Source organism: Mastomys coucha, unplaced genomic scaffold (assembly GCF_008632895.1).
Source record: "Mastomys coucha isolate ucsf_1 unplaced genomic scaffold, UCSF_Mcou_1 pScaffold9, whole genome shotgun sequence".
In the NCBI taxonomy this organism is placed as follows: domain Eukaryota; kingdom Metazoa; phylum Chordata; class Mammalia; order Rodentia; family Muridae; genus Mastomys; species Mastomys coucha.
In genome coordinates this window covers 6,503,860-6,516,255 of record NW_022196915.1, presented here as the reverse complement: position 1 = coordinate 6,516,255, position 12,396 = coordinate 6,503,860, and the positions used below count along the sequence as shown (strand labels likewise).

The 12,396-nt window shown below is 45.7% G+C and overlaps 1 protein-coding gene across 1 annotated transcript in view; it reads right to left on the bottom strand.

The window, feature by feature from the left end:
- Nid2 (nidogen 2) overlaps nucleotides 1-12,396 on the bottom strand; it is a 61,323-nt gene that overhangs the window by 37,035 nt on the left and 11,892 nt on the right. Inside the window, exons 3-4 of the mRNA XM_031361431.1 lie at nucleotides 11,333-11,565; nucleotides 4,721-5,451 (exon numbers count right to left, since the gene is read on the bottom strand). Of these exons, the coding sequence (XP_031217291.1) occupies nucleotides 4,721-5,451; nucleotides 11,333-11,565 (964 nt within the window). The remainder of the gene's footprint in view (nucleotides 1-4,720; nucleotides 5,452-11,332; nucleotides 11,566-12,396) is intronic.

Genomic DNA, 12,396 nt, shown 5'->3' with positions numbered 1-12,396 from the left:
AGGCTTAAGCACTTCAGCCACTGGTGTGCCTTCTCACAGAGTGCAGCCTCGGAGGCAAGGAGGTCCCACAGCGCACATCACAGGAGAACACACAAGGTTTCCTGCACCTCCCCATAGCAGCTTGGGCAGGCCTTTTGCCTTTAATAACACTGACAGCTCCCTTAAGAGCAAGACTCAGCATTTCCTCTGCACAGCAGACTTCCCATCCTCCCACCCCCAAATTTTCTCACCTCCCAGAATGACAGACTTCATAGAAATACCATATCTGCTTTGTAACAAACAGCAGTGACATGCCTTCCCTTCCAGTCTGCATGGCCATTTTTTATGTATATACAAGGTGTGTGACGATGCTGGTGGCAAACCAATCAGACTTACATTAGCTGCCAGGGCACACAAGCAGGCTCTATCTTACCTTCTGGATAAGGGACAAGATCCACCAGGGACTTTCTGCACACAGGTGTGATCACAGGTATGATGACAGTCTAGTCACAGACAGTCTACCATGACAGTCTAGACAGGTACCATGACAGTCTAGTCACAGACTGTCTTGGCCACCTGGAGGTAGTCGTGGGTTTGAGGCTTTTAGGGCAAGAAGTCTAGGCTGAGTGTACAGCCTGCTAGAGTTCCTCCTAGAATGGACCTCCAGTGAACAGGACACTTGTGTAACCCCTCTGAAGGCCAGAAGGAGAGAAGGGCTTAGCCTACTCCAGGATAAATGACTTCCAAACCAGAAAGAAGAGGACCCCCTCCTCCATGGGGCAGAACCCACAAGGTATCTGGAGCCCAGGCGCCTGGCCCTTCTAGTTCACATTGCCAACGGAAATCATATTAAGGTTCATACAGAGATCATCGGCAGACTCAAGAGCACTCTAAATCCTGCTAGTCAGCCCCAGTGGCTGTGTGCCAACACCAGCTGAAGCATCTCTGGCAACTCCTTAACTCGCCCCTACCCTGGTTCCATTTCTACCTGTGTACCTACCTTTCCAGAATTTCTTATACTCTCCCCTTCTAATGCCTTAGATTCAGATCCCCAAGTCCTACTTGAAGCACCCCTCCTTCAGTAAGAGTCCTCTGACTGCAGCCACTGACACAGATCTAGCCTCTCAATGCCATCCCTGACCTTGTGGCAAGCTGTCTGCCTCTCACTCAGCAAGACACTACCCCCGTCCAGCCTTCAACCAGGAAGGCTAACATGATCTCCTTCCAGTGAATTCTGGGCATCAACCAAGGTAATGGAATCGAAAGCAAAGTTCCTGCTTAGAGTGCCAGAATATACAGTGCAGCTCAAGAAAATCCCCCCCCTCCGTCTCTCACAGAGAAGCATGCCGGGGCTTGGGTAATTTCTTGGCTTGACAACAAACTACTGGAAAATATAAGTCACCTCAGAGAGAGGATGCTCACACATATGCTGCATTGCTGGCTTGATGAGTTATGGAAGCAAATGATTCAAGGCCAGAACCCAGAAGTGCCTGACGCAGACAAAGTTTGAAAAGAATCTGGAATTTTGATTTAAAAAAAAAAAGTCTGTAAGACAAGCAGAGTGGTGCGCATCTTCAATCCCAGCACTCAGGAGACAGAGGCAGGTGGATCTCTGTGAGTGTCAGGACAGCTCAGTCTACATAGCAAGTTCCAAGAAAGCTAAAGCTACCCAGTGAGACCCTGCCTCAAATAAGTACATAAATACATCATCTATAGGACTGAGGAGGTGGGTCAATCAGTAAAGAAGAAGTTGCTTTGCAAGTAATTAGGACCGGAGGTTGACTCCCAGAACTCATGTTTAAAACAACAACAAAAACAAAAACAAAAGCGAGGCAGTTAGTTCCCTAGGATTATCTGGCCACCAGTCTAGACTACTTTGCAAGTAAATTCTAAGCCAGCAAGAGACTGTATAGATGGCATCCCTAAGGTGACACTCAAGGTTGTCCTCTATCCTCCACGAGTGCACCTGCGAGCGCGCACACACTCACACACAAATACACGCGTGTGTGTGTGCGCGCGCGCACACACACACACACATGCACACACACACACACACACACACACACACACACACACACACACACACACGTGTATCCCCTAATGAAAACAATACTAAAAAGAAGAGAAATTTTCTGAGCCTTTAACAAAGTCCTAATTTCCTGAGTAAGCAAACTGAATACTACACGCTTCAAGGGGAAGTTAAAATTTATTGGGAATGGTGCTTTCTAATCAGAAAAAAGGTTCAAACGTCTCTTTTCAAACTAGACAATAGAGCTGCGGGGGAGCTCAGTCCATCCACCACCAGAAACTGGGGACTTCCTACCCTCAGCTGGTATTTGCAGGTCTCGGTCACCCCCATATTACCATCTACTCAGAGTAAGCCCACAGCTGCCACAGCTGCCGGATAAACCTCCAGGACACCAGCGTTTCCTCTGAACAGAAATAATAACAATTACATGTTTCTGTGCTTTACACATCTCACAAACATTCTTTTTTTTGTGCTTTACACATCTCACATTCTTTTTTAAGTGCTAGGTTTCGCATACATGAACTTGCACACGTGAACACACATAAATATATTTTAAATGAAATTTAAGAGTATTCTTTTTCCCTCTGAGACTTAAAAGCTTCCAGTTGGACAATCTCCCCCTAAATGTTTTTGTCATAAGCATTCCGGCATTTAGATGTCAGTATTGGCTACATTTTGGCAGCTGATAAATACCACAGTTCATGCCCTTCCCGGGTTATGCCGTTACCCTCAGTTCCCAGTGGCCAGTTCCATTTCAGGCCTTTCTGAGCTCTTAAACAGCCACGCACAACCTTTGACATTGTGACACATTGTCATCTACAAAGTTCATGCTTCAAGAACCATGACTGAGTTACAAAAGAAAAATCTCAGAATGTTTTAAGTGAGTTTACAGTTTTGAGCTGGGCTATATCCAGCTACCCAGTTTGCAGCCAACTGTACATGGATCCACTCTTCCATAACTGCACTCCTCTTGGGCCAGGAAAATACAACCCCCAACAAAAAGCCACTCAGAAACACATCTGTACCACAAAATCCCTTTGAGAAAATCCACAATGAAATTTTTGGTGATTATTAGAAGGATCTGAAAGTTCTAAAACCTTAAAAAAAAAAAAAAAAAAAAAAGTCCATGCCTCTGGCTTTACAGAAACAACTGCTCATCAGACCTCACCAAGGAGAAAAGGAACCAGGAGGCAAAAGCTCTTTTTTTGGTTTTTCAAGACAGAGTTTCTCTGTGTAGCCCTGGCTGTCCTGGAACTCACTCTGTAGACCAGGCTGGCCTTGAATTCAGAAATCCACCTGCCTCTGCCTCCCAAGTGTTGAGATTAAAGAGTGCGCCACCACTGCCCTGCAAGGCAAAAGGTTTTTGTGGAGGAAGGCCGGGGAATGGCCAGAGGTCATTCAGCTTCTCTGTTTTCCAGCCTAGCCGGTCACCCTCTACCCATCCTCCACCCTGCTTCCTATATTTTAAGTCCTCTAAAGATTAGTAATGATGGCAGCTATTTTCTTTTAAAGAAACAACTAACGTAGGCACACAGAATGTCACATATATTCACATTAGACCTGATTAGAAAGTCAGAGACTTGGCAGTGAAATAAGTTGCCTCAATATGGCCATGATTCAACTTGACACCAACACTTCTTCCCTAACTATTACTCTATGCTCTGTTAAACACAAAGTGTTTTCTTCCCTCCTGAAGTATTTCTCCAAACAACTGACTCCTGAACCTGCAGAAAATGTCCTAGCAGAACCAAAAGGTCCTCTTTGCTAGGTTAATGTTTTTGTCAAAACACTGAGGGAAAAACTGTCAAGTTGAAACACTGTGAAGAGAGCCGTGACCTCTGACCCTTCCCTCCGGGCAGAGATCAGGAAGCAGGCCCTGGAAGGGGGGAGGGGGGAAAGAGGACGGGATGAAGCTAGGGCCAGTTTCCCAGTGCATCAGTGTGGATGAAAAGCTGTTCCCCTCTGGGCATTCCCCGGCCCTTCCTCCAGCTAAGATCAGTGAGTCACAGAATGAGGATAAGGTTCCAGGGAGGTGAAGGCCACAGCTGTGGGGACGAGAACCAGAAGTGACAGCAGACACAGGTGTCCACCACGTTCTCTCCCTGCAGGCTCTTTAGCATGTTTGCCTACATCTACACAAGGAATTCACCATAGTCTAAGTTAAGTGGCTGTGCACTCCATCCTGTAATGCCTATGAAGCCTCGAAATGGCTCGCCTTCCCTGAACTTGTAGACTGAAATATTTCATTACACTTGGGAGGAGAGCTGGCACAAGCGGCCCAGTTCTTTCCCCACTCCATGAAGTCTAATTTTTTAGAACACATTATTAATGGTCAGGAGACTCCAAGAAGAGCTCTTCTGCCAAAACGTACTTGGCAAAAGGGAATTTATCTCCTTAAAGACAAGGAGGAAAAATCAGTTCCAATCTGCTTGCTAAACTTTTCACCTATTCACTCGGAAGAAAACCACAGCTGTATTTTTTGTTTTGTTTTGGAAGAAGTTTCACTCTATAATCCAGGCTGACCTAGAATTCTCTTTATAGCCCAGGCTAGTCTTGAACCTAGACGATCCTTCCGCCTCAGCCTGCCCCAGCCTACCCCAGCCCACTCCAGCCTGCCCCAGCTAGCGAAGGTGATTGACCACGTCTAGTTTGCCAACTCTGCTATGTTTTCTTTAAACAAAACCCCAAATGCCCAGTTTTCAATGCACTTACCTTGATCATTAGAACCCACGTGGTCCTCTAGTCCTATCACATACTTCCCTCCACTCAGGGGAGGCACATGACCAGACACGGGGTAATTAGGAAGAACTCCTTCCAGAGGAGGGACAGGAACATCTGGCTCTGAAGGCACTGGGCCTGCCTCCGGATAGGACTGGGTGTTTCTGCTCCCAAGGTCTTCCTTGCCTGGAGTCAGGAAAGCTGCATCTGTCTCTGGAGGAACTGGGGTTCTGGGACCCATCTGATCCAAAAGCTCCACTGGGTCCTTGAAATCCAGGACCTCCACCTCTCCCACAGGTGGCCCCTGTTTGGTTTGAGGGTCCAAAGAAGCCGATTCTGTTCCCCGGTAGGATGGCCAGTTACCACGTGCTGGATGTGGCAAAGGAGAAGCGTGATTGGAATCTGGAGATGAGGTGCTACCATCTATGAGGCCCAGATTAGCCTTTGAATTGAAAGACACATCAATTCTGCTGTGACCTTCCAGGGCCTCCCCTGGTTCAACTGGTGGGTATTCAACATCCTCTTCATTCTCATCGTAGTAATCCAAATTGTCCTCCGTATAGCTCTCCAGGGCTGCTGCAGCTTGGTTGAAGGAGTGCTCCAGCGCTGAGGAGCGGGCTGTGGAAAGGTCGCCTCCAACCTCGGCTGGCCTGACATTGTCCAGGGCAAATCTGCTGCTGCCGATGTGAAAAGCCCAGGCTCCAGGAATCCCCAGGTTGCTTAGTCTAAGAACAAAGGAAAAGAGCTGATTGTAACCAGTCCATTCATTCTTCTTCAGAATCTGTTTTGAAACCAAGAGACTATAAAGATCAAAGTCGAATTCTCCCTGCTATGTGAAACAGAAGCAAACCATCTAGTTCATTGAGATAAAGAACCACACTGGAACTTTGCTATAAGCTGCCTTTTGCCTGGCACTGTGCGTGGGACAATAAATCATCAGGTTACAGGTCTGCTCCAGAGGCCCGAACCAGATGGTCTGTCAAAAACCCGGCTGTCTGAGAGCAAACATGGAAAGCAAGAATATTTTATGCTTTCTTTAGTTGAATGAAAACTTAAATCATGTTCCAGCTTACTTAAGCTTACAGTTCTTTAAACATTTAAACAATACTGATTTTTACATGCCTTGGTCTGGCCTAGCCTGCACTAGTGCTTAAGAGTCTTCACTGCATTCCCCAAGGTAAGGGTGTTAGCTATGCTCAGTCTTAGTGAGAAAAAGTTGGTTTCTAGAGGTTAGCTAATCTTTTTTTTATTAGATATTTTCTTTATTTACATGTCATATGAGCTCTCCTTTCCCAGTTTCCCCTCCAAAAAACAAACAAACAAACAAAAACAAGAACAAACCCCTGTTGCCTCCCCCCTCCCCGGGAAATGGATGGATCTGGAGAATATCATCCTGAGTGAAGTAACCCAATCACAAAAGAACACACATGCTATGCACTCTCTGATAAGTGATATTAGCCTAGAAGTTCGGAATACAGGAAGAACAATCCACAAAACACAAGAAACTCAAGAAGAAGAAAGACCAAAATGTGGACATTTCATTCCTTCTGAAAAGGGGGGAACAAAATACCCACAGAAGGAATTGTAAAGCCTAACTATGGAGCAGAGACTGAAGGAAGGACAAGCCAGCCTAATATAGCTATCTCCTGAAAGGCTCTGACAGTACCTGACTAACACAGATGTAGAGGCTCACAGCCATCCATTGAACTGAGTACAGGGTCCCCAATGAAGGAGTTAGAGAAAGGACCAAAGGAGCTGAAGGGTTTGCAGCCCCTTAGGATGAACAACAATATGAACTAACTAGTACCCTCACAGCTCCCAGGGTCTCAACCACCAAGGGCTATACATGGTGGGATTGATTGTTTTGGCAGCATGTGTATAGTAGAGGATTGCAAAGTCGATCATCAATGGGAGGAGAGGCCCTTGGCCCTGTGAAGGTTCTGTGCCCCAGTGTAGGGGAATGCCAGGGCCAATAAGTGGGAGAGGGTGGGGAGGTTAGCTAATCTTAAGATCACACAGCCAATAGAGCCAGAGCTCCAATTTCACGCTAACAAGAAAACTTGTGTTCCAAACATCTACACGTACTGTGATTCACAAGGAGCGATGCATTAGTGACAGCGGGTGATAGATATATCAATACTTTTTAATGTCCAAGTCCAAAACAATCTTTTGCTCAACACGGGTGAGATACAAGTATATTAATCAAAATAAGGCTCAGTATCTGGGATCTTCATTTTCTCAGTAGAGTAGACCACGAACCCCTCTCAGTTCCCAAGAATCTCTTTTTTCCCAGAGGAGTCTCACCAGATAGTCCCAGCTATACTCAAACTTGAGATCTTTTGCTGGGATTGCGAGCATGTGGCACTCTTGCCGGCTCAGTGACCCACTATTTCAACATCAAGGGTACACTGTGAAGAGGACAACTATGTGTAGGACTCCTAAGCCTAAGAGAAAGCTGGAACTGGCCAATGATACCAATCCTGTGTTTGCACTAAATACCATGCTCAAATTCTCCCACTCTACGGAATTTCCTCAAAAGTCAACAATGAGGAATGAAGAGCGAATGGCTAATAAGAAGTTTTAAAATTCACGGAATCATATAACAAGAGATCTTTGTTCACTGGGGCAAGTATTCACCATTCTAGTCTAGGCTTCTACCACAATAATGTTTTTAAAACAGTCGGGGTTTTCCTCAGTTCTCTTTCTCCCTCTCATCCTGTGTGCTGTCCACAATCCACTACCTGTGCCCAAGTGCAGGCATGATACTGCTGTTGCACTGGTTGGATTTCGTCACCTTGATGCAAACCCAGACATATCTATCTGGGAAGAGGGAACTTTTGATTAAGAGATCACCTCAACCACACAAGCCTGAAGGCAAGTCTGTCAGGTGGGGGGAGGGCACTTTCTTGGTTAGCGATTGATGGGAGGAAGAGCAGCTCACTGGGTGGTACTCCCCTACTGTACCATCTCCGGCTGTGTAAGAAATAAGGCTGAGGAAGATATGGGAACCAAACCAATAATAATGTTCTTCCACAACTTCTACTCCAGGTCCTGCCTCCCTCCAGGTTCCTGTCCTGCCTTAGTTCCTACCTTGGCTCCCACAATGCATTGTGACACAAGATAATAAACCAAATAAACCCTCTCCTCCCCTAGTCAAGTCAGTGTTTTGTCGCAGCAACAGAAAGCAGGCTGCAGCTACTGCTACAGTTCACTTAGATGTAGAAAGCAAACCGCCACCCTTTCTGCGATTTGCTATACTCGCTTGCTATGGTTCCTTTTTATTTATTTATTTTTTTTTTTGAGACACGGTCTCAGGTAGCTCAGGATAACCTTGAGCTTCTCTTCCTCCTGCCTCCACCTCCCAAATACTGGGATACTAGGTGTGAGCCACTGTGCCCAGTTTGTGTGGAGCTGAGGATAAAACTCTGTGCTTTATGTCCACAGGGCAAGTATTCCACCAGCAGAGATTCATCTCTCGCCCTCACTTGGTATGCTTATAGAAATTAAGGTTGCAAATAAAACAAAACTCCAGATAAAATGGCTCAGCAGGGAAACATGCTTATCTACAAGAGCTGAGAGCTATACCCGGAAACCACATGGAGGGGGGAAGAGCACAAACTCCCACAAACTGCCCTCTGACCCAGACACACCCCCAGCTGCCCCAACCCCCAACTCTGCGTAGTAAATGTAATTTTAAAAACTGAAACCAATCAGTAAGAGGAGACGCTGGGGCCTGAGTCCACCCCCACAGCAGGGATGCTGCAGCTGGGAAACTTCTTGAGTTTGGAAGTGGACAGCTATAAAAGCTTCAAAGAGTAGGAAAATACAAATTATGGAAGAGTAAAGCTAAATAAATGCCTTCTAATGAGACATAAATCAATATCCTGGCATTTGCCACAGTGCCTGATGGGAATCTCAGCAATTAGTTTACCCTCCACTCTGAGGTCCTTTGGAATGCTCACTGACAGAAAGAATCTGTCTCCTAGAAAGGAAAACTGGATCGTAAAACAAAATGGCCATGCCTTCCTCCCTGAGTTTTTAAGAAGAACATGTGAGAAACCCCACATTAAAGGCTCAGCGCAGGCCCTGTGGGTAATACCTACCTAATAACTACTCTCTTCTCTTCCTGAGTGTGCATACACTTCACAAGAGCCCTGCAAACATGAATAATGTATGACCTTTGTTTGAGGAAGAGATTCCAGACTCGGAAAATGACCTCCTCCTTAGTGATGTACAACAGAGCATCCAGAGAGAACTAGGACCACGATCCTGAGCTTCTTTAGTTCACAAATGTTTTCCTCACAATGCTGGGCATGTACGGTGCAATGTTTGAACCCTTACGCCGACAACACTGACAAAATCTGGAGGAAAGAGGCCTACGAGACAGTGTTAAGCATGAAAACACTGAATGGGAGGCAGGCTGCACTCTGGAAGGGGAGGTAGCACAGCTGTCACTCAAAGTAGTAGCAGGATAATTCTGACTTGCATCTCATGCTATTCTGTTGTCTGTATTTTGTCTCATCTTATGAAGTGTGAGGTACAACAAATCTGTCAGTCATTCTGGTTACGTCTTATGCTGCTCCTCTCTGGCAATTCTGATATTTCTGGAAAGCATCAAAGGAGGAAATGAAGGAAGAAGCAGATTGGGTGGTTGGCAACGTGTGTGTTTTTGCATGTGTGTGTGTGTGTGTGTGCGCGCGCGCGCGCCTGTGTCTTAAAAATCGTAGTATTTCAGCTTGATGGTGGTGGTGGCGCAAGCCTTTAATCCCAGCACTTGGGAGGCAGAGGCAGGTGGATTTCTGAGCTCGAGGCCAGCCTGGTTGGTTTACAGAGTGAGTTCCAGGACAGCCAGGGGCTACTCAGAGAAACCCTGTCTGGAAAAACCAAAAAAAAAAAAAAAAAGTCGTAGTATTTCAAGCACTCAGCCCTCCTTCCAAGGGCTCTATGTTCAACCTGGGGAATGAGAGTCTTTAAGCTCCTGGGTAGGAGATAAAAGGATAGAAGGCAAATAGCTAAGTTTGTTCTAGAGCCTAGACTACACAGCGGGCGAGAAAGAGACCAACAGACACCCAGTATGGATCACGGAACAGGAAAGGACACTTGTATGTAGAGCTCTTAGAAGGAGGGCTGAGTGCTTGAAATACTATGATTTTTTTTTTTTAAGGCACAGCCCCTGGATGCCAACAGCACCTGGAAAGAAGGATCAAGAATCACAGAATATAAGCCTGCTGGGCAGTGGTGGCACACGCCTTTACTCCCAGCACTTGGGAGGCAGAGGCAGGTGGATTTCTGAGTTCGAGACCAGCCTGGTCTACAGAGTGAGTTCCAGGACAGCCAGGGCTATACAGAGAAACCCTGTCTCGAAAAAACAAAAACCAAAACAAAAAAAAAACCAAAAAACAAACAAACAAAAAGAATCACAGAATATTAGAATGAGAATTGGCATCCGCATGGCCATAGGAAGCTGGTATGTGTCTGTGTGCACGCATGTGCGCGCGCGCACGCGCGCGCGCGCGCACACACACACACACACACACACACACTGCCATCCACCCACTCTGGTTCTTCCTTCATTTCCTCCTTTGATGCGTTCCAGAAACATTGGAAATGCCAGAGAGGAGCAGAGTGAGGCAGTGAGAGTGACTGATAAAATGAAACAAAATACAAACAACAGAGACCCATGAAATCCAAGTGAGAATCACCCTATCTACTCTGCAGAAGGTATCACCCCCATTTCTGTGCTTCGGAGCTGTGCTGACTATGGCTTGGACACTTAACCCTGACATAAGCACCTCTGGCAATTTCTGTAGGCCATTTGTAAAACTTGGGAGATAGCTGCGCTTAGTGTCTGTAAGTCCAGCGAGTTTTAACTAAGAAAATATCTGCAAGTGTTTTATCACAATGCTTTGCAGACAGAAAGTGATCAATAATCTGTTTGCTGAGTCACTCTGTCTGCCCGAGATCTTGTTGATAAGCACAACAGATGCACGCAAACGGGTAAGGGTTTCCCATAACCAAGAAGCAGAATAGCCTATTGCAGCACTAGCAGAAGAAGCCACTGGGGAGACTAAGGAAATGGATTTGTCTCTGGCAACGCTGTGGGCAAACCGCTCAGCATGATTTCAGGTAATGGTGCCTGGAGAAGACCTGAGCCTTCTAAAAGCCTCATCTATTCCCCTTCCCCAATTATATAACTCGTAATTTAATCCTCAACAATACCTGTTTGAAAGACTAAATCGTGATGCCTCCTCTGGAGAAATCATTAACCTGAAAAACCTCCACTGAGGCAGTTATTATTGGATATTTTTATGCAGCTCCAAGAACAATGTTTTTCATAGCAAGCCCCAGTGGTTCTGCAAAAACACATGATTGCTACTCACTCTGGTTTCTATGCCTGACTGACAGTGTGAGAAAAATAAAGGATCTTTTATACCTTCGAGAGCCTGAAGCTCCAGGGTCCAGCTTAGCTACTGATTTTGAGCCAGTGTCTTTCTTAGAAGCCACCACAGCTTATTATCGAATGGTCTCTGGTCACTTGAGATCATGTCCCTCCTAAACGTCTGTCCTTCCACTGGATAGCAGAGGCACACACTCCACGTTACTTACTGGTAGAGATTCTTCACAGACTGCTCAGTGTTAGTCAGGCTGAAATACAGTGCTTCTCTCTTCAGGTCATCCGCTTCCCCTCGGCAGAAACCCGCCCTAGCGGGAAGCTGCAGCTGGACATTGTAGGACTCTTTGGGGCGGGTTCCAAAGAACTGAAGGCCATTGGCAGGATAGAGAAAGAGGGCGTAGGTATCGGATCCATCGGATGCCAGAACAGCCTGGAAAGTGTTCAGCTGTGGACAAAAAGGAATTGCAGACATCCTTAAACAAACAAATAAACAAAAGAAGAAAAACAGAACACAGGCAAGGTGCCCAAATCCTTTTTAGGATTTCCCCACTTTGGTTTTGAACACAATCTCCTTTAGAATTCTCTCTTCAAATTACAAATATAATTTTGTAAGCTATGAGTTAATTATTTTAAACCTCTGCTACCAATTTAGATCAGCAGTTAAATAATGCATATATAAAACTCTAGTTTAAAAACTTTAGGGCTGCAGGCAAGAGGATGAGGAAGAATTAACTAATGCTAAGGATCTTTGAAAAAGCCATATGAAGGGCCAGAAAGATGGACAGCTAAGGGCACTGGCTGCTCTTCCAGAGGTCCCAGGTTCAATTCCCAGCACCTACATGGCCATGGTAGTTCACACCTGCCTGTAACTTCAGTTCCAGGGCTTCTGACAGCCTCACAGATATACATGTAGGCAAAATGTCCATGAACATTAAATAAATTTTTAAAAAGTCATATGAAAACCTACTTCCCAACATATAACAAACATTTAAAAGAACTGGCTTACAGGGGGATAATGCTCTTCCTATCAGCCACAAATTCTCAAAAAGCCCAGAGCCAGGTGTAGGACACCTTGCCCTCAAGTTGTTGGTCAAGGATGTCACAGAGAAGACGAAGCCAGAGTTGTCAATTGTCAGTGCTCAGGAATATCCATCAGAATGTGACGGTAAGATCCTATAGCTGATGACATCACAACATGTAGTAGGTCAAAGGACTTGGAGAACTCACACATAGACAAGCATTCTCTCTCTCTCTCTCTCTCTCTCTCTCTCTCTCT